Source organism: Anolis sagrei, chromosome 3 (assembly GCF_037176765.1).
Source record: "Anolis sagrei isolate rAnoSag1 chromosome 3, rAnoSag1.mat, whole genome shotgun sequence".
Taxonomy (NCBI): domain Eukaryota; kingdom Metazoa; phylum Chordata; class Lepidosauria; order Squamata; family Dactyloidae; genus Anolis; species Anolis sagrei.
In genome coordinates this window covers 218595538-218618923 of record NC_090023.1, presented here as the reverse complement: position 1 = coordinate 218618923, position 23386 = coordinate 218595538, and the positions used below count along the sequence as shown (strand labels likewise).

General features: G+C 43.0%; 1 protein-coding gene across 1 annotated transcript; it reads right to left on the bottom strand.

The window, feature by feature from the left end:
- Window positions 1-3742: 3742 nt before the first annotated feature.
- On the bottom strand, window positions 3743-23364 carry LOC132770845 (protein piccolo-like). Its single transcript, XM_067466273.1, has 2 exons — window positions 22401-23364; window positions 3743-3912 (listed from the first exon to the last, which is right to left on the bottom strand). Exons 1-2 carry the CDS (start codon window positions 23362-23364, stop codon window positions 3887-3889), a joined length of 990 nt encoding a protein of 329 aa, XP_067322374.1. The 3' UTR covers window positions 3743-3886.
- Window positions 23365-23386: the final 22 nt, after the last annotated feature.

The window sequence follows — 23386 nt, the reverse complement described above, 5'->3', positions numbered from 1 at the left end:
CTGAAGCTTTATTGGCCAACCCCCCTCTGGATGAAGTTACATGCAGCCCCTTCCTTCACCTCTTAAGAGTCTCCCTCTCTCTCTCTTTTCCCTTCCAAGGCTGCTTTTATGATTAAAAACAGCAAGCTCAGAAGAGGAAAGGGGAAGCTTATTTACAAGCCTAACAAAATCATGGGCTAAATATTTACAGGGGGAAGAGTTTAAAAGGAGCCAGGCTTTCAGAAGTAATTATGCTAATGTCTAAAAGAAACAACCCATTCACACCAACTGGGTGCCAGATCTTGAAGTGGTGCAAGCTATGAAGCTCATGATTAAGGCCTGGCCCAAGATGTACTTTTTCTCATTTTCCTTTTATTTTGTTTTGGTCCTTTAATGTCTGGAGCAGTGTGGCAGAGCAGTTTGAACATGGCTCTAAGAAAACAGGGTTCAAATCTCCACTCAGCTGTGGAAATACACTGGGTGACCTGGCCAAGTCACACTGTTTCATCTTGAAAGGAAGGCAATGACAAAATCCTACCCTGAACACATCACTCCCCTCCCCTCCCCCAAATGATAGGGTTGTCATAAGTCAGAAATGACTTGAGATTACACAGTAATAACAATATCTTCTCTGCTGTTTTCTGGCTGAGAGGAGGGTTATCCCTAAATTCTCAGAACAAATGTGTCAGCTTTCAAATCCTAACCATTGCATTTTAAAAATATATTTGGTGGTCCATCTAAGCATAAATTAAATTGTGTTGTTGAAGGCTTTCATGGCCAGAACCACTGGGTTGCTGTGGGTTTTCCAGGATGTATGGCCATGTTCCAGAAGCATTCTCTCCTGATGTTTCACCCACATCTTTGGCAGGCATTCCTGGAGGTTGAGGTATCTGTTGGAAATTAAGCTATTTGGTGGCTCATAATTCAAACAAATAAATATAATTTATGGGTTGCTGTGAGTTTTCCAGCCATGTTCCAGAAGCATTCCCTCCTGATGTTTCGCCCACATCTATGGTAGGCATCCTTCGAGGTTGAGGGGTCTGTCGGAAATTAAGTAAGTGGGGTTTATTATATATCTGTGGAATGTCCAGGGTGGAGGAAAGAACTCTTGTCTGCTTGATGCAGATGTGAGTGTTGCAATTTGCCACCTTGATTAGCATTTAATGGCCTGGCTGGTTGCTGCCTGGGGGGGGGGGGGGATCCTTTTTTGGCAGGTAGTAGCTGGCCCCGATTGATTATTGTCTGGAATTCCAACAAGAATTTCAGCAGAAAGGAGGAAACCATGAAAATGTACAAAATCTGGCTACCTGTATTTTTTAAAAAAATCTCTAAAATCAGAACAGTAAACAAAGAACAACACTCAAAAAGCAGGGCAAATCCAGACAAGAATCAATCAGGGCCAGCTAATACCTCCCACCAAAGGATTTCCTCATGTTAGCAACCAGCCAGGCTTTGAAACTGCTAGGCCATTAAATGCTAATCAAGGTAGCAAACTGCAACATTCACCCTTGCCTCAAACAGACAAGAGTTCTTTCTCCCACCCTGGACATTCCACAGATATATAAACCTCACCTACTTAGTTTCCAACAGACCCCTCAACCTCTGAGAATGCCTACCATAGATGTAGGTGAAACATCAGAAGAGAATGCTTCTGGAACATGGCCATACTGCATGGAAAAATCACAGCAACCCATAAATTTATTTGTTTGAATTATGAGCCACCAAGTAGAATTCAAATAGTAAAATGGAAAGAAACACAGGAAAAAAGACCAAAAACATAAAACTAAGGCCAATAAAATCTATTTTAAAAATTGATACAAAAAAACTTCCATTTGGAAAAATAGAAACACATTTATAGAGACTGTAACAAGTCTATCAATCCTAATGTCTTTCAGGAGTATCGTCATATTATCACAGCCTTTTTCTTCCGGATGATTATTCAAAGTTCTGTTCAAAACCATAATAGCCTGATTTTTTGATAAGCCAACACAATTTTCCAGGATTTTCTGGCCTTCCTCCATTAATACTGAGTTAGTTAGCTTCAGCAGTTCAAGTCTTGTTCTAAAAGTGAAGCGACCCAATTCAGTCCCCAGGGTGTTTCATGGCCAAATGAGATCTTGACTTTTGTAATCTTGTTTCTGTTGTGTGTCTTCAGGTCATTTCAGCTTATGGCAGCCCTAAGATGAACCTATCAAAGGGTTTTCTTGGCAAGATTTGATCAGAATGTGTTTGCTTTTGCCTTCCTTTGAGACTGAGAGACTGTGATTTGCCCCAGGTTACTCAATGACTGTGATTTGCCCCAGGTTACCATAACTGAGCAGGGATTCAAACCCTGGTCTCCAGAATGATAGTCCAACACTATGCTGGCTCTCTGAGTAATCTTAAATCACTATATTTCATCCTAACCTATTTTATAGGTTTCTTGTAAGGTTTGTGTTTTGCCATAAGCCCTTTGAAGGAATAATGTAATGAATGAATACAAACATCTCCATTCTTGGACATGAGTAAACATAGGTCTGTGGTGCTTGCATATTATTTGCATAATATGCTCATGACGACATGACAGGCAAAACAACTTCTGAGGTTCTGTGTATTTTATGGTTCCCACAAGAGATATCTGCAGTGTACTTCAGCACAAAGCTTTGGATGTCCTACAAATGTCTGTATTGATGCTTTAGAAACAAAGAACATTCAGTTGTGACAAAAAAAAAAGGACGCAAATGGATTAATGTATATATTTGGAAATCATAGACTATGATTGCAGATAATGTGGTTTTATAGTTGTAATTGCAATGTTTTATATGTTTTAATGCTCTTAATCTCATTTAAATGTTTAATTGAATTGTTTATTTAATTGTATATTGGAAGTATATTGTTTTTAAGGCATTGAATTGTTGCGTATGCCGTAAGCCGCCTTGAGTTCCCCTCAGGGTCAAAAAAGGCAGGATATAAATACAGTAAGTAAGTAAGTAAGTAAATAATAAAATCATGGAGTTGGAAGAGACCACAAGAGCCATCCAGTCCAACCCCCTGCTGTAATATGCAGGAATACACAATCAAAGTACTCCTGACAGATAGCCATCAGCCTCCATTTAAAGACCTCCCGAGAAGGAGACTTCACCACAGTCCAAACAACATTTAAGTAGAATCTCTTTACTTGTAATTTGAATCCATTGCTCTGTGTCCTAGTCTCTAAAGCAGCAGAAAACCAGCTTGCCTCCTCCACAATACAACATCTTTTTAAATATTTAAACATAGCTATCATGTTACTTCTTAACCTTCTCTTTTCCAAACTAAACAACCCAGCTCTCTAAATTGCTCCTCGTAGGGCTTGGCTTTTAGACTTTTATCATTTTGGTCACCTTTTTCTGGATGCATTACAGCTGGTCAATATCTTTCCTGAAATGTGGTGTCCAGGTGAGGTCTGACTAAAGCCGAATAGTAGTGCGATATTTTTTTTTATCTAGACACTATACTCCTGTTGATACAATCTAGAATCACGTTGGCTTCTTTATCTGCTGCATAAAGGCAGTTTTAAACTCTGAATTCTGACATTCTGCTTGACTTTGCATGTATGCATGTGTGTGTGTGTGCTTGAGTACATGTCCACACACATGCATGTGCCTTGTACAAAATCATTCTACCTCACTGAAGGAAGTATATAGTGGTGTTCAGACAATGAATATATTCTGAATAATTTGTGACATGTTTTGAGGCGAGACAAAAATTATAAGCTGGGCTACACAAGCACCAAAACAATGTATTAGATAGTTATTCTTTTATTGATATGGGTAGATAACCTGGATATATGAGCAAAGTTTGTTGATGTCTCAAAGGCTGAGGGGTTGGAATTCTCAACAAAAGTATATTTGCTCCTTTGGCCATCAGTGTAACTCCTTGTGCATGATCATGGCTCCAGAAGAAAACGAAATTCTGCAAAGCAAAGATATGAAATATATCATCTTATACAGGTCACAAGTCCACTTTTGTTTACCTTTGTTTTGTATGTCTTCAAGCCATTTGTGATATGAAGTCCACAAAGTGAACTTAATACAGAATTTTATTGGAAAGCTTTGTTTGCCTTCCTCTGAGGCTGAGAGAGTGTGACTAGTCACTCACTGCATTTCCATGGCTAAATGGGGTTCAAGCCCTATTTTCCAGAGTAATACTGTAGTCCAATGCTGAAACCACTCTGTGTCCTCACCTTGGTGCACATTATTTTGTGATACTCCTGCTGCTGCCATGTACTATAAAACACATAGCTCCAAAAACAAGTGCAAAAAACCCCCCAAAAAACCCCAAACATCCCAAACATAATTGAACTCAAACTGTCCTCAGAGCAAAAAAACTATTATTAGGGGAAATGTCTTTAGCAATATTCTAAAAGGAAGCTGCAGCCCAACACCATGGGTATGAACCTCTGCAGTGTTTCTCATTGTTGTGTCACACAAACCTTCCCCAACACAGTCCCACATAGAAAACGTGTTGGTTTGAATGCATTTTGATTATAAAGTATATTCCCAAGCTTCCAAAAAGAGTACATCCTTTGAAAATATAATATTTTCAATAAGCAAAGTATTTGTACAAACTAAGTAACTGTGATTAGGAATTCAATTCATGCAATCCCTGTCATCTTATTACGATGATCTGAATAAGGTCAGAAGTACAGTAGAGTCTTGCTTATCCAACCTTCGCTCATCCAACCTTTTGTATTATCCAATACAGTCTGCCTCCCGCCCAGATCCACAGCAGTTTCAATACATTACAATGTTTTGGTGCTAAATTCGTAAATACAATAATTACTGCATAACGTTACCATGTATTGAACTGCTTTTTTGTCGATTTGTTGTAAAACATGATGTTTTGGTGCTTAATTTGTAAAATCATAATGTAATTTGACGTTTAATAGGCTTTTCCTTAATCCCTCCTTATTATCCAACATTTCCGCTTTTCCAACGTTCTGTTGGCCCATTTATGTTGGATAAGTGAAACTCTACTGTACCATGATTTCAATGCAAACTTCCGGAAAATCTGTGCATTTAAAATTCTTCAAATATGTTACTTTCAAAAACAACCTTACTAAATATGCTTTTCTCTGCTGAGATTAATTGACTTGAACAAAGAACAGCTCCTGGTAGAAATTAAAACTGCTAGAATTTTTTTGTTGATATGAATGGACATGATATCTAATGTGATAGCTGCCTGTGTGGGTGTCATAAGTGGGCAGTGCGATGATGAGTTCCTGCACTAAACCACTGTTAGATGGATCAGAAGCTTGAGGACTGGTGAAGTCAACACTCATGATGCCTTTCCCCTCCCAATATCTCTCTTGTTGGCATTGGGAGTTTTCTTGGGCCACACCATTCTCCATTTTGGGTTAATTGCTGCCATGCTCCTTCCAGAGAAAGCAGTGCCCAGACTTTGCCAGAAAGGTCTCTGGGCACAGGGGGTCCCCCTCCTTCCACTGGAGCCTTGAGAACCGAGTGCCCTGCCTCCCCCACCCGCAACCAGCATATCCTGCTGCAGTTAATTTAAGTTTCCTTCCCTGAAGAGGCCAAGGCAAAGCTGGGATCTCTATGAGATGTTGTGGGATCTGACGCCACCTCCCACCCTGGCTCTGCCCTCCTCCCTCTGCACCCAGCCTGGCTTTCATAGAACAGAGGAAAGAAATGGGGGAAGACACTTCCTTCCCCACCCCCACATTCTCCATTTATCTTAACCAAGGCAAAAAGAAAAAGAAAAATCTTCACCAGTCTGTTTGAAACAGTATCTGAAGCAGAGCTGGGCTGCGGGTGAGCGTTAGTTCATCAAAGGCTAGGCTGGAGGGTCCACTGGGGTAGAAGCCCAGGGGCTTGATGGTTACTTTATACTGTGCAGGATTCACTTACATCATCTGCTTTCTGTAAATCTCTTTTTCCTCAACAGGCAAGGCTTTGCTGCCCTGCCCAGCCATGGCTCAGCACCTCACTGCAGTCTCTCAGCCAATGTGGACCCCCCACGAGGAACAGACTTAGGGTGGGGGGAGTGAGATAATCCATGGGATGAATGAATTCTAATTATCAGACACACAGCTTGGGATACTGGCTTTGGGGAGATGACAACTCCCAGAATCCCCCAGCTGCTGGAAATGACAATCTGGCCCAACTTACCTGTCCAAACGCATCTCCTCTTACAAACCATCGAGGACTTTGAGATCATCTGGGGAGGCCCTGCTCTTGGTCCTGCCTTCGTCTCAGGTACGTTTGGCGGGGACAAGAGACAGGGCCTTCTCAGTGGTGGCCCCTCGGCTATGGAATACCCTCCCTAGGGAGATTAGATCAGCTCCCTCCCTCTTAACGTTTCAGAGGCTAGTTAAAACATGATTGTTTGAGCAAGCATTTACAAATGCAGAGTAGCTAACTATAGGAAATCGAATGACTTGACGATGGAACTGGACAATGCTGATCATAAGGAGACGCTAATGATGTTATTTTTATTTTTATTGTTTTTTATACTGTTTTAATGTCTTAATTTGCATTATGATTTTATGTGTACTGATTTGTTGGAAACCGCCTTGAGTCGCCGATTAAAGGCTGAGAAAGGCGGTATACAAATACAGTAAATAAATAAATAAATCTGAAAAAAACACCTTGCCAAGTCACAAAGTATTATAAGTGTGGACTTTTGTGAAATGCCATATAGCGCACTTTCCCCCCCCTTCTGATGAAGTTATTTTCACTGCAATTTCCTTGAAATTTTTAAAATAGTTCAACCCATTGAGCTCCTGGTGATGCAATGGGTTAAACCCTTGTGCTGGTAGGACTGGTCAACCGAAAGGTTGGCAGTTCGAATCCAGGGAGCGGGGTGAGCTCCCGTTTGTCGAATTGTAGCTTCTCATGCAGTGACATGAGAGAAGCCTCCCACAGGATGGTAAAACATCAATCATCTGGGTGTCCCCTGGGCAACGTCCTTGCAGACAGCCAATTCTCTCACACCAGAAGTGACTTGCAGTTTCTCAAGTCACTTCTGATATGAAAAATACCCTGCAAACTTAAAGTTTCATAGGAAAATTATGGGAATAATTCAACCCAAATTAAAATGTTTTTAGGTTCATTGACTCAAGTGGGGAAGAAAATCTAAATATATGCTTATTGCTTAGTGTCAGTGCAGTGGTTTAAGCAATGGACTACAACTTTGAGGGATCTAGGTTTGAATCCCTGCTCATCCATGGAAACCTACTGTGTGTCCTTGGGCAAGTCATATTCCTTCAGCCTCAGAAGAAGGCAAAGGCAAATCTTTTCTAAACAAATCTTACCATGATAATTTTGCCTTAGGATCACTATACTTTGAGAGAATCAGAAGGCACACATTAATACTTATGGATGCAATGCTATATTCAGATCTGGAAATAAATCCCATTGAACTCAGTGAGGCTTGCTTCTGAGCAGACATTATAGGACTGCACTGCTTTCCCCCAAAAAGCACTTAGATTGTTTCTGGGCAGCGTCCTTTAATTTGTAAATCAATTTGGATGAAATTCAGCTTTGTTGAAGACAGGCATATAGAATCATAGAATCATTGAGTTGGAAGAAATCTTGTGAGCCATCTAGTCCAACCTCCTGCCAAGAAGCAGGAAAATTGAATTCAAAGCATCCCCGAGAGATATATATTACCTAATGGTGTAGAATGCCAAAATGTCAAATCAGACAAGTATGATAGGATGGCTGGTAATTTTACTGTTGTTTGATGCTGATGAAGATGAAACATACACATAAAATAATTACAGGTACCGTATATTCCGGCATATAAGACGACTGGGTGTATAAGACGACCCCCAATTTTTCCAGTTAAAATATAGAGTTAAGACTACTCCCATGCATAAGACTACACCCGCGTATAAGACGACCCCTGACTTTTGAGAAGATTTTCTTGGGTTAAAAAGTAGTCTTATACGCCAGAATATACTGTAAGTAAAGTTACTAGCCATCCTTTCATACTTCTCACAGTTCTTAACAAACTGTACAACTTATTTTCTTTTCAGAAAGTATGGGAATATTATCTTTCCTATTTTTATTTTATTTTTAATTTATGTAACAGTGAAAAGCAGTTGAAAAACAAACACTGTATCATATGTTAAAGTGTTATGTCACTTAAAAATTAAAATTAAAAATATTATATTCCCATATTCTCTGGAAAGCAAATAAGTATGACAGATTTGTTAAGAACTGTGAAGACATAAATTGGTTTTAAGAGACAAGCTTAAGACAGAGCTTTAGGGTGTGGTCTGCCAGGCCTGACTCAGAAGCAATTCTATTTGTTAGTCCCAAATAGAGTAGATATACTGGTTTTAGAGGGCCTTATAGTCTTTTACATTGTTTATTTATTTAGGTTTAAACTATGGTGCTATTTTATTTTTATTAATTGATATGCAATTATTATCTGTCTTATATTATTTATTGTATTCGTTTGTTTTGTTGTAAGCTGCTCCAAGTCCCTCCGGGGAGAGGGGGCGGGATATCAATAAAACTTATTATCAGACCTCACCTCTGAGGATGCTTGCCATAGATGCAGGCGAAACGTCAGGAGAAATGCCTCTAGAACATGGCCATATAGCCCGAAAAAAACCACAAGAACTGACTTATTATTATTATTATTATTATTATTATTATTATTATCTACTGAATCAAAGAAAACCCAGTGAGTCAACTTTTAGATAGATTTCATTGATTCTATGAATCTATTCTAGTTTGGACTAACAACTTAATGTAGTACAATGTGGCAAGTGTGACAAGTCCACTTTAACTGCCATGGTGACACCCTATTGGATTTGAATTTGCAATTTAAGTAAAGGTAAAGATTTCCCCTTGACATTAAGTCTAGTCATGTGCAACTTTGGGGGGTGGTGCTCATCTCTATTTCTAAGCTGAAATGCTGTAGACACCGCCAAGGTGACTGGCATGACTGCATGGAGTGTCGTTACCTTCCCGCAGGTAAGTATTGATCTACTCATATTTGCATGTTTTCAAACTGCTAGGTTGGCAGAAGCTGGGGCTAACAGTAGGAGCTCACCCTGCTCCCCAGTTACAAACTGCTGACCTTTTGGTGAGCAAGTTCAGCAGGTCAGCGGTTTAACCCACTGCACCACGGGGGCTCTACTTGCAATTTAGGGAGGGATATTTTGAATTTTCAACTCTAATACACCCCCCCCCCCCAAAAAAAACCTACAAATCCTCGGGATTATGTGGGCTATAATTATTGTGCTATAATTGTGAATGTGCAAAGACTTTGGTGGGGCTTAGTTTTAAATTATCTGCTAAGTAACAGTTTCATTTAATTTAGTTGGACATACTTTCAAGTAAACATATAAATATGTATATAATTGCGATATCTGTACTTAATAAATTAGAAATGCACCATTACAAGAAAACACATTCAGGGTCAGACTAATACAAGACAGACCCACAGACTTTTATGGAATATGTCTATGAGTATATGTTTAGTGAGGCCTAAATACTCTAAAGGCACCAGATCCCCCTGATATCTGGCTAAGTACTTGGATGGAAGACTGCCAATGAATATCATGTGCTGTAAGCTATATTTCAGAGGAAAGAACTGGCAAAATTCATGGGATCACTATAAGTCAACATGTGACTTGAAGGCACATACATGCATAAAAGTTTTTAGGACTCCGAAGGAACGGAATAAATTCAGAATTCAGTTCATGAGTGAATGGAAGAACAACAAGTACATAAATATTAATAGCAGTCAAATGTGTATGTGTGTTACTGTCAACTCACATGTCAGCTTATGTGTCCCATGAATTTCACAGAACAATCTATAGGTAATTAGAGAAAGATTCATTGTAAAATATCCAGCAGAAGTTAAGTGATTCTCCCCATCCCTTCCACGAGACCTGACAAATGCTATGTTGCACTCCAGGCCTGGAAACACCTATGACCACCGTACCACACAAGAGTCCAGGTATATAAGCAAACAGTTTATTGCAAAACACATAAAAAGCATATTAAAAAGCAAGAATAAGAAAGGAAGATATAAAATCCTAAAAGATTTCACAACCGGTGAAAACCAAACAATAATCCAAGTGTCTCATAAAGTTTCAGAGGTTACAAAGTCTAGGAAGAGCCAGAAATCACAGATACAGCATAAGTCCACAAGCAAGAAAGCATAACTAGTAAAAACTTGAACAGGAGTACATAAACAGGAACATAGAAAACTTTCAGGATATTAAAATCCAAAACCAAGGCTTGACTTGAACCAAGACAAGAGAACTCAGGCTTAGTTTCTCACTCTAACACAGCATTGTTTGAACTATCCTTAAGGTAAACACCTTGTTGTTTAATAGACAGCCATGAAAGCATTATGTCTGCCACTAATTTTCTCCCCAACTTTCCCATGTAATCTCTCAGACTGGTGTAATCTGTTTTCGGCTCTAATTTGTAAATGAAGACTTTTGTTGATCTTCTAGCTATAGATGGTTTGATTCCTTAACTGCAATTGCTACTTCTGACTCCTCGAACTGGACTTGAGGCCCTAAACTTTCCGAGCCAGTTTTCTCACGGAGAGAAACATAATTTCTCAGAACTGAATCCCCCAGACTTGAGGGCCCTTCACTTTGTGCCACAGGAAAGCCAACAATCCTCTCTAAATCATCAGTTAAACCATCAGCCTCTGGCTGATCTACAACATGCTGAAATTCATGCATATGCTTGGAGCTTTCCACTGATCTGCTGATTAAAAACAAGTGGAGATAATATTTTCAAACAGTTGAAGAACTATCACTGTTCATTTCTTTGAAACAGTACAATAATCGCTGGACATGATTGTTCCATTTAATTCACCTCTGATTACATACACACACACACTAGCCATCCCCTGACATGCGTTGCTGTGTGTGGCCCAGTCTGTATATATGTTGTTTTGTGTGTGTATATATGTGTATATGTGTGTTTGTGTATATATGTGTGGTTTTGCACATGCGTTCTAATGTATTTTTGTTTTTTGGCTTTGTAAGTCTCTTCTGCTGTGTTTTTCAGGGTTTTTAAGAGCGATGGTCACTCATTGGCCTGATAGGTGTATTGTGTTCAAATTTGGTGTCAATTCATCTGGTGGTTTTTGAGTTATGTTAATCCCACAAATTAACATTACATTTTTATTTATATAGATATATATAGGCAGTCCCCAAGATAGATAGATAGATGATAGATAGATAGATAGATATAAAGCTTTGGATGCAATAGGGATGAAATAGAGAAGGGTTAACACTCCCTGATGGCTCAGTGGGTTGAACCACTGAGCTGCTAAACTTACTGATCGAAAGGTTGGCGGTGCGAATCCAGGGAGTGGGATGAGCTCCTGGTGTTAGCCCCAGTTTCTACCAACCTAGCAGTTCGAAAACATGCAAATGGTACTGTTTTGGTGGAAAGGTAAAGGCACTCCATGCAGTCATGCCAGCCACATGACCTTGGAGGTATCTAGGGACAACGCCAACTCTTCAGCTTAGAAATGGAGATGAGCACCAACCCCCAGAGTCAGACACAACTGGACTTAATGTCAGGGGAAACGTTTACCTTTACCTAAGACCTCTGCAGTTGTTCATTTTGCTGGACATGCTCCTTTACAGAAGATTTCACCTCCTTTTCTGACTGTGATAATTGGATTTTGGAGAAAAAATGACTTGCTATGGAGACAAGAATTGGTGATAAAGCTTTGTAAGTCGAATGTTTGTAAGTCACATGTTTGTAACTTAAGGACAGCTTATATGTGTGTGTGTATTTGAAAAATACACCCCACTCAATTAAATGGAACTGAATTGTTGACACTTTAGGAATAAAACTTAAACTTGGTAAATGATCAGCAATTATAAGATCTATCAACTGAAAGGTTGCAAGTTCGAAGCCCCGGGTTGGCGTGAGCTGCCAACTGTCAGCCTAGCTCATTGTTTACCTAAGCAATTTGAAAACAGCTTTAGCTGTGATTAGAGAAATTAGGTACTGCTAAAAGTGGGGGAGGTGTTTTATGACACCATAAAGAAAGGAAATCAGAAAATGTTGGGTGACCAAAAGGAAGGAGGAAGTCCTGACGGCTCTTCATCATAGAGGATAGAACAATAGCATCCCCTGGACTAGAGCCCAACCTTCCATGGCACCTCCTTCTGTTCTGTCTGTGCACTGTCTATACAAAGCGGCATTGAATGTTTGCCGTGTATGTGTACTGTGATCCGCCCTGAGTCCCCTTCGGGGTGAGAAGGGCGAAATATAAATAAAGTGTTATTATTAGTGTTATTATTAATCATTGTATGAAAAAAGATCTGAGTTCTGAGTGACAGTTCAGTGGGCAAAATGCAATTGTCAGTTCCAGCTATCATCGGCCCATTAAATCAACTACTGGGTGGTGAATCAACACTTGTGTAAGTCCATTGATTTCATGGGCCTATGCCAGTCACAATTGGATTCAATTGTATGCCAACAATAAAGACAACATTGTTACCAAATTCATAGCAATTGTTTTGCATTCTTTATTTTTATTATTTATTTCGGTTTCTTCTACCCCGCCCTTCTCACCCCGAAGGGGACTCAGAGCGGCTTACAAAGCAAAGGCACAATTCAATGCCCACATCACATACCAGTCAAAAACAGACATAGCATCAATTCACAGTTAAACAACAATTCCTACATTACAACTATAAAAAACAATAAAATCAATAAAACCAATACAAACCCAATTCCTCCTCATAAACGGTCAGCGTTCGCTATCTCATAGTTCCATTTTCAATTCCACATTGTCAGTCCTGGTCATACTCGCCTGATTATCTTCTCTAATTGTCAGATTGCCCAAAGGCCTGGTCCCACAACCACGTCTTTACCTTCCTCCTGAAGGAGAGGAGGGATGATGATGCCCTAATTTCCCCCGGAAGTGAGTTCCACAGGTGAGGAGCCACCACTGAGAAAGCCCTGCTCCTCGTCCCCACCAGCCTCACTTGTGACAGTGGTGGGGTCGATAGCAGGGCCTCCCCAGATGATCTCAAACTCCGGGGTGGGACGTAGAGGGAGATACGTTCGTACAGGTACACTGGACCGGAACCGTACAGGGTTTTGTAGGTCAAAACCAGCACCTTGAATTGTGCTCGGAACTGAACCGGCAGCCAGTGGAGCTGGCACAACAGGGGTGTGGTGTGCTCCCTGTATGTCGCTTCTTCAGAATTGCTATGTATCATCCCATTCAGAGGAAGGGAAGTTATACCACATTATGGCTGGATCTACACTGTCAAACAATGCATTTTGAACGGCATTACATGGTCAGTATAGATTTCCGATGGTTCTCCCTCCCTCCCGTTGCATTCAGATCTGCTGCTTACCCTCAGCTGCCAAGAAGCAAGGCTTTCTGCCGCCAGGGGGCGCTCAAAGCACGCCTCATCTTCTTCCTCTCCAGAGAAGCCACAGGTCTCTTTCAATAGAAAAGGCACAGGCTCAGTGGAAGGCGCCCCCTGCCGGCTAGAATAAAGGAAACATAAAGTTGGAGGAGATCACAAGGACCATCCAGTCAAAATCCAGGGTGCATCTACACTGTCGAATTAATGCAGTTTGATATGACTTTAATGTGCAGCGCTATGGAATCCTGAGCGTTGTAGTTTGGTGAGACACCAGCACTCATTGGCAGAGAAGGCTACAGACCTTGTAAACCAGGCATGGGCAAACTTGGGTGTTTTGGACTTCAACTCTCACAATTCCTAACAGCCTACTGGCCTGGAGAGCAAGCTTGTTTTCTGCTGCCTTGAAGACTGGGACCAGGAACAATGGCTTCAACTGAACATGAGGGAGAACTTCCTAATGGTGAGAGCTGTTCAGCAGTGGAACTCTCTACCCCTGAGTGTTTGGAGACTCCTTCTTTGGAGGCTTTTAAACAGAGGCTGGATGGCCATCTGCCAGGAGTGCTTTGAATGCGATTTTCCTGCTTCTTGACAGGGGGTTGGACTGGAAGGCCCATGAAGTCTCTTCCAACTCTATTCTACTGGATAAGATAAGAATCCCTGGACCTATACTGCCAGGTTATCAAAACAGATATTCCACATTAACTGCTTTGAACTTGATTGTATGAGTCTACACTGGCATATAATCCAGTTTTAAGCAGATCATCTGGATTATATATATATGGCAGTGTGGATGGAGTGGTATATAAATAAAGTATTATTATTATTATTATTATTATTATTATTTACCCAGCCGTTTTAGCTTTGGAGCATTGTGTTCACAGTTAAATAAATATCAAAACAAGAGTGACAAATATGGCGTAAATCACAAACCCTGGGAGTCTAAGTTGAGTGAAATTTAGGGAATCATTAAAATTAATTGTATTTAGAAATTCTATTTTTCCCCTTCCATTCTCCTCCAGTGCCAAGAAATGAGGCTAAAACAGGATCTGCTGATACATCATGAGACATCCCAACTTGATCGCATGGTCAAGGTGAAATTTACAAAGCTTACCCTGTAGACTACAACTCCTCAAATCCACTTGCCTCTCGCCACACTAGCTGGAGGATACTGGGAGTTGAAGTCTCTGAAAAACAGAAAGCAGAAAAGGAAGATTCAGGGAAGATCCTAAAAAGGCACCTCAAAGGGGAGACAACAGGCATTATCACTGGCATACATGGGCAAAGCGGCTGAGGGAGAAAAGGAAAGGGCCTGAGGCTGTTAGGAATGGTGGGAGTTGAAGTCCAAAATACCTAGAGGGCCCAAGTTTGCCCCTGCCTTGGTGTAAAATGAAGTCCGAGAATGAGAAGATATCAAATAGCTGAATGCAGCATACTACATTATTGGTTTGTTGAGAGTTTTCTGGTCTGTATGGCCATGTTCCAGAAGCATTCTCTCCTGACATTTTGCCTGCATCTATGGCAGGCATCCTCAGAGGTTGTGAGGACTGTTGGAAACTAGGAAAAGGGGGTTTATATATCTCTGGAATATCCAGGGTGGGAGAAATAACTCTTGACTGTTTGAAGTAGGTGTGAATATTTCAATTGACCACCTTTAATGGCCTTGCAGCTTCAAGGCTTAGCTGCTTTCTGCCTTGGAAGGTGATGAGCTGGCACTGACTGTTTCTTGTCTGGAGTTCCCCTGTTTTTGAGTGCTGTTCTTTATTTACTGTTAAGATTTTAGAGGTTTTTTTTTTAAAAAAAATACTGCTAGCCAGATTTTGTTCATTTTCATGGTTTCTTCCTTTCTATTGAAATAGTCCACTTGCTTGTGGATTTCAATGGCTTCTCTGTGTAGCCTGACATGGTGGTTGTGAGAGTGGTCCAGCATTTCTGTGTTCCCAAAAAATACTCTGTGTCCAGGTGGGTTCATCAGGTGCTCTGCTATGGCTGACTTCTCTGGTTGAAGTCTGCAGTGCCTTTCATGTTCCTTGGTACATGTTTGGGCAATGCTGTGTTTGGTGGTCCCTATGTAGACTTGCCCACAGCTGCATGGCATACGATAGACTCTTGCAGATGTGAGAGGATCCCTCTTGTCCTTTGCTGAAAGTAGCAGTTGTTGGATTTTCTTAGTGGGTCTGTAGATAGTTTGTAGATTGTGTTTCTTCATTAACTTCCCTCTGTGGTCAGTGATTCCTTTGATGTATGGTAAGATTCTCAGGAGAGAATGTTTCAGCCTGGAAAACTCACAACAAACCAGTGATTCCGGCCATTAAAGCTTTTCTTCTCCCCCTAAAATCTAAAACCGATGTACCTTCATGCATTCCATGGAGTTTACTTCTAGTTTGGCACCCATAAGACTGGGCAATGAAGAAGGAAAGCTGGCACGGGGCTGCAGATGTAATGGGCGAGAGGGCATCGGTTTCCAGGTGGAAGGTGGCCCTCCATTTGTGCCTCTTCGAATTCTGCAGCACTGCTGGTCACAGTTGACGTCGAGCGCTCAAGGGCCAGGGCTTCCCATTTCTGTCTCTATGCCACAGTTTTTAAGGTTGGAACCAGCAGGTCAAATATACTCAGAAACAGGCCTAACATTTGGGAGTCAGGGAGCGAAGGGAGTTATACCAATCCCCCAAACATTTGAGATGCAATGTATTGTGGAAGGCTTTCACGGCCTGAATCACTGGGTTGTCGTAGGTTTTTCGGGCTATATGGCCATGTTCTAGACCTCACAACCTCTGAGGATGCCTGCCATAGATGCAGGCGAAACGTCAGGAGAGAATGCTTCTAGAACATGACCATACAGCCGAAAAACCTACAACAACCCATTTGAGATACAAGCCGGATCCTTCCTCACCTCGCTCTGTTGACACTGTTGTTGTTATTTATTGTTTACCTTCTTCAAGCCGTCTTTGACATTTCCACACACTTGAGAATGAATCCACTTTAAATCCAGTTTCTGCCTCCATAGAATTTGGGGATTTGTGGTTTAGTGACGCTGTTAAAGGCTCTTCCCTAAACCACAACCCCCAGAATTCTGCAAGAGACCAACAATCGGATTGAAAGTGAATTCATTTTTTAGTGTGATGTGGTCCAATGGATGCCCTATAAAAAAGCCAATGGGATTTTGGGCTGGATCAGTAGCATAGTGTCTAGATCCAGGGAAGTCATGCTACCCCTCTATTCTGCCTTGGTCAGACCACACCTGGAATACTGTGTCCTATTCTGGGCACCACAATTGAAGAGAGATATTGACAAACTGGAATGTGTCCAAAGGAGGGCGACTAAAACAATCAAGGGTCTGGAGAACAAGCCCTATGAGGAGCGGCTTAAAGAGCTGGGCATGTTTAGCCTGAAGAAGAGAAGACTGAGAGGAGAGATAATAGCCATGTAGAAATATGTGAGGGGAAGTCATAGGGAAGAGGGAGCAAGCTTTTTTTTTGCTGCCCTGGAGACTAGGATGTAGAACAATGGCTTCAAACTACATGGAAGGAGATTCCACCTGAACATTAGGAAGAACTTCCTAACTGTGAAAGCTGATCAGCAGTGGAACTCTCTGCCCCAGAGTGTGGTGGAGGCTCCTTCTTTGGAAGCTTTTAAACAGAGGCTGGATGGCCATCTGTCGGGGATGCTTTGAATGAGATTTTCCTGCTTCTTGGCAGGGGGTTGGACTGGAGGGCCCATGAGGTCTCTTCCAACTCTGTGATTCTATGATTCTATCCCAAGGTTAGAGAAAGGCAAACAGATCACTCAGCGCGGGCAGTAAATACTACCCGAATTCGTGGTGGTGAAAAACGTTGGGAAGCAAATTAAAGTGAAATCCGTACAAGACAAGAAAGGCGCTGTCGGAGGCGTGAGCGCTGTTTACTTCCAAGGAATCCCTCTGCTTGAAAAGGACCAAAGGAGGGATTTTCCTCCACCTTCGGGAACCTATCCCTGGAGAGGTTTTCTCAAGACACGTCCCCGATGCTCAGTTGCCAGGGAAGAACTCTAGTTTCACGCCCTGTGGTCATCAAAACAACAACAAAACAAGAAAGGTTCCGGCAGCACCAGATTGGCTGCGGCACCGCGTTTGGAGGGCGCCGGATGCAGATCTGGGGGGGGGGGGGGGGCTCTAAGGACAGGCGACAGCTACAAGCAGCGCAGCTCCCTCAAAGGCGCCCATCCTCTCATTCTGTGTCCCCGCTCTCACCGCCAGCAGCCAATGAATCGAGGGAAATGTAGTTTGACAAGGTTTTTAGCTTTCCCTAGCAAAGCGGGCTGGTGCCTCACCAAACGGAACACCCCAGGATTCCATAGCATGGAGCCACGTCAACTAAAGTGGTATCAAACTCCATTAATTTGACAGTGTGGATGCATCTCAAAGCCAATTTCGGCCGGATCTGGGGGTCTCAACTTTCCATATAATGTGTCCGCGCGTGTGTATACTTTATAAAGAAAAAGATTGATACATTATAGACAGATAGATAATTAGATATATAATGTATCTATCTATCTCTGTCTATACATACTATTATAGTATACACACATATACACTCTATATACTATGTGTGTATATATACTATATATAGTATGTATAGATAGATATAGATACATTATATATAATGCAGATTTATACTATGTGTGTATATATACTATACAGTATGTATAGATAGATATAGATAGATAATATATAATGTATATCTATCTATACATACTATATATAGTATACACATACTATCTATACACTATATATAGTATGAACAGATGCATTATATTTAAAATGTATTTATATCTATCTATACATATATATAGTATATGTACACATACATACTGCATGTACACACTATATATCCACTGCAGATACTATGTGTGTATATATACTACATATAGTATGTATGTATGTATAAAGATAGATACATTATATATATATGTGTATGTGTGTATATACGCACACTCTATATATACACATAATATATATACACATATATATACATACACACTATATATAGTAGTGAGACTATATGTATATGTGTGCATGTGTGTATATACACACTCTATATACACATACTATATATACACATACATATATATACACACTATATACATAGTAGCGGGACTATATGTATTTATGTGTATGTATGTGTACACATATAGAATTCTATATACACACATATTCTATATATATATATAGAGAGAGAATACATATATATAATTCTATATACACACATATCTATATATATATTATATACATATATATAGAATACATATATAGAATTCTATATACACACAGATTCTATATACAATATATACATATATATAGAATACATATATAAGATTCTATATACACACAGATTCTATATATACATATAATTTCTCTCTCTATATGTGCATAGATGTATACATACACCTATGTATGAAACGTGGGCTGGAAATCAATAAATAAAGAGAAAACCGACCAAGAACAAGGACAAGGATTTTAGCGATGGAGAGACAAGTGGACAAAAATCAGAATATAGTTGAAGGGTGTGAATGAAAAGGAGAAAAAATAAACCTGAACGGCCTCTTTCTCGCAGGATTACAGATTAAGGACTAACGAATCATGTGGAAGGACGCGAAGTGGAAAGAAACCCAAGCGACGGAGCCTTGCAAGGAGCTCGGGTGCATCTGGACTGTAGAATTAATCTAGTTCAACATCACTTTAACCGCCATAGAATTCAACAGGTAAACAGCGCTTTTCCAATCGAAGGGCGACTTTATTTCTTCCCAACCCTGGCACCCTTGAATATAAATAAATGCTAGGAGAGCAAACCCCATCAGTCACTTTTGTCTTAGCTAAGAGAGGCAATGCAGACAAATAAAGGTGAGTTTTCCCCCCCTGAAGCCTTCCTCACATCCAGAGGCGAAGAGCACCCCCCCCCCCTCCTCGCCGCCCTTTAAAGCTTTCTGGGGTATTTGCATCTGGACACTGTCAAAGACAGGCTTGTGGGCCAGATGACCCCGACGGGCTACTGTTGTGAGTTTGGAGCGGGTTTTTTTTTTTTCCAAGCAGGGTCTGCTTGAGCAGAAATACTCCTGAAAGAGGAGGGAGGGCAGGATCCCCACCACGTCGCCTGTTATTTCCCTTCAACTCCTCCCCAACTGGACCAGGACGAACCCCCCTCCCTTCGAGACCTCATATTTGGTCTGGGTAATTTCAGGGACTGATCTGCTAAACTTGTTGACAGCAAGGTCTGGGAGCGGGGTGAGCTTCCGCTGTCAGCCCCTGCTTCTGCCAACCTAGCAGTTCAAAAACATGCAAATGTTACCTGTTGGAGCGGTATCAGTAGGTACCGCTCCAACGGGAAGGTAACAGCACTCCATGCAGTCATGCTGGCCACATGACCTTGGAGGTATCTAGGGATAACGCCGGCTCTTCGGCTTAGAAATGGAGATGAGCACCAACCCCCAGAGTCGGACACGACTGGACTTAGTGTCAGTGGAAAACCTTTACCTTTACCTTAATTTCGGGGGGGGGGGCGGGGAGGTAACGGCGTTCCATGCAGTCATGCCGGCCACATGACCTTGGAGGTGTCTACGGACAACGCCGGCTCTTCGGCTTAGAAATGGAGATGAGCACCAACCCCCAGACTTAATGTTAAGGGAAAACCTTAATTTCAGGGACACAAATCAAAGACGCCCTTTAGTTCCAAGAAGGAGTCACGCCGATTTCCCCAATCCTCAATCATGTAGAGCAGGTATGGGCACACTTGGTTCCTCCAGGTGGTTTTGGACTTCAGTTTCCATCATTCCTAACAGCCTCAGCCCCCTCTCTTTTCCCTCTCAGCCGCTGAAGCGCAAGGCACGGGCTTAAGTTTGCCCATGCCTGGCCTGGGAGATTTACCCCCCAGAGTCTGAAGCCAGACCTCAAAGCCTAAATATAGTGAGGGACGGGTGGGATTGCATTTTCCAAGACTGTTGTGATGTTACCTTCAAGTGGTTTCTGACTCACAGAAAGGCAATTCTGATATTTTCTCATTAAGTCTTTTTTTGGGGGGGGGGGGGGGGGTCCTATCATTGCCGTCATCTGAGGCTGAGAGAGTGTGACTTGCCTAAGACTACCCATTGGTTTCACGGCTAGGATAGGAGCCCAGTTCCCTGAGTCCTTCTCCACCAGCACTCAGGCCGCTGTTCCACACAACTGAGAACATTGCAAGGCGGGATGTGGGTGTGGGAACAAATCCCACTGAATGCGGCGGGAATTCGGTTCTACACGACGCCTTCAAGTCAACTACTGTTGAGGGCCACCCTATGAATTAGAGGCCTCCAAAGACCCCCTATGAATTAATATGATTGAGCCGGATGGCTTGGAATAGCGTTGGAAAACAACGCCAGGGAAAAGCAGTGTCACTTCCTTCCCAGGAAATTGTTGTTTGTTGTTTATTCGTTCAGTCGTCGCTTCCGACTCTTCCTGACCGCATGGACCATCCCACACCAGAACTCCCTTTCTGCCGTCACCACCCCCAGCTCCTTCAGAGTCAAGCCATTCACTTCAAGGATGCCATCCATCCATCTTGCCCTTGGTCGGCCCCTCTTCCTTTTCCCTTCCATTTTCCCCAGCATCATTGTCTTCTCTAAGCTTTCCTGTCTTCTCATGATGTGGCCAAATTACTTCATCTTGGCCTCTACTATCCTTCCCTCCAATGAGCAGTCGAGCTTTATTTCCTGAAGGATGGAGTGGTTGGATCTTCTTGCAGTCCAAGGCACTTTCCTCCAACACCACAGTTCAAAAGCATCTATCTTCCTTCGCTCAGCCTTCCCTATGGTCCGAGGAAATACTGGCCTGTAAAAGCCAATCTTCCTTCTCTCTCCTTCTTCCCCTGATAATCAGTGCCTTGTTGTTGTTATTTATTCGTTCAGTCCTTTCCGCCTCTCAACCCCAGTTTCTTCAAGGTCAATCCAGTCACTTCAAGGATACCATCCATCCATCTTGCCCTTTGTCGGCCCCTCTTCCTTTTCCCTTCCATTTTTCTCAGCATCATTCTCTTCTCTAAGCTTTCCTTTCTTCTCATGATGTGGCCAAAGTACTTCATCTTGGCCTCTAATACCCTTCCCTCCATTGAGCAGTCCAGCTTTATTTCCTGAAGTATGGAAAGATCAGGAGAGGTGTCCAAAAAGGATTCTCTTGCATTCAAGCCCTGTTCTGAGGCGAGACATAGTTGTCATTTGTTTGAACCCATTCTTCAGAGCGATCTTGCCCAGACTGCCTTTTGGTGTTTTAGCTGAGCCATCGAAGGGAATTTCTTGGTCCCAAGGGCTGGAGGCAAGGTTTATCATGATCCTGAAGTCCCAGGAATTGTGTGGCTAAGGAAAGCAGACCCTCGTCTCCAACAAGTGGTGAGGAGTAGCCCTGTCTAGGGGTCTATAAACTAGGCCTGCACAAACTTGGGCTCTCCAGATGTTTTAGACTTCAACTCCCACCATTCCTAACAGTCCCAGGCCCTTTCCTTTTCGGGAGATGTGAGAATTGAAGTCCCAACTACCTGGAGGGAGGGCTGAAGTTTGCTCAAGCCTGTCCCAGGCCCATCACTGGTGTCCTATGTTTACATCAGGGAAGTCCTTAAAAGGAGACAACAGACATTATCATAACCAGGGGCAAACTTGGGCCCTCCCTCCAGGTGTTTTGGACTTCAACTCCCACCATTCCTAACAGCCGCCCTCAGGCCTCTTCCGCTCAGCTGTTTAAGCGGCTGAGGGAGGAAAGGAAAGGGCTTGAGGCTAGTAGGAATTGTGAGAGTTGAAGTCCAAAACACCTGGAGGGTCGAAGTTTGCTCATGCCTGTCCCAAGCCCATCACGGGAGTCCTGTGTTTACACCTATATTTCAAGAGAGTACGAAAGGCCTGTCTTGAGGAACAATAGAGATGGGAGCATCTTCTATTCAAGGGAGGGAATAGCCCTGAGTTTAGGGGGACATATCTCCAAAGGATGGGGAGCAAGTTGGTGCCACGGAGAGGGAAGAAAGGGAAGAAACCCTCCCGGCCGGGGCTCGGACTGACTCACCGGTGGGACGCGTGTCATCTCCCGGGGATCGTCCTCGCTGGCGAAATAGGAAGGGAAGGGGAAGGGGAATGAAAGGAAAGGGAGGGAAGGATAGGAAGAGAAGCAAAGGGAAGGAAAGGGAAAGGAAGGGAAGGGAAGGGAAGGTAAGGGAAGAGAAAGGAAGGGAAAGGAAAGCAAAGGAAGGGAAGGGAAAGGAAAGGATAGGAAGCGTAGGGAAGGGAAGAGAAGGGAAAGAAAAGGATAGGAAGGGAAGGGAAAGCAAAGCAAAACAAAGCAAGGGAAAGGAAAGCAAAGCAAAGGAAGGGAAAGGAATGGAAAGGAATGAAAAGCAAAGCAAAGCAAAGCAAGGGAAGGGAAGGGAAGGGAAGGGAAAAGATGGGAAAGGAAGGGAAGAGAAGGGAAAGGAAAGCAAGGGACGGAAACAGCAAGCCGGGCTGCTCTTGGAGGTCCAGGCGTGTCGTCGGGGCTCCTCCTCGCAGGGCCTGCTTCCTTCCTTTGCCCAGAGAAACGCCGGTGTTTCCGTGCGTACCTTCTTCAGTTGTTCAGCGAGAGGGCAAGGAGGCCAGGGCCGGGCCAAAGCATGGCAGCCCTCCCCTCGGAGTCCTGGCGAAGGGAGGCGAGGTCTCGGGGCGGGCAGGCCTGGCTGTGGACCCCACCTCCGGTGGCCCCTCTCGCTCTCTCCCCGGATGCTGAGGCCGGGAGGGCGGCGCCCCTTTGCCTCGGCGAGAGCGTGGAGGTGTCCGCGGGCGTCTCTTTCCGGAGGCGGCGCTGGTGAACGTCTTGGCCCGGGCCCCGGGGAAGGCTGGCCAGGGGCGTGCGCTCCCTCCCTCCCTCCACCTCTCCCTCCCTCTTTCCCCCGCAGCACCGAAGCCTTGGCGGGAGGGAGGGAGGGCGAGGGGAGGGGAGGGGGAGGGAGGGAGGGAGAAAAAGGCCGCGCGCCCCCACGCGCCCCACTCCGGACCATGAGCGTCCGGTGAGGGGCTGGG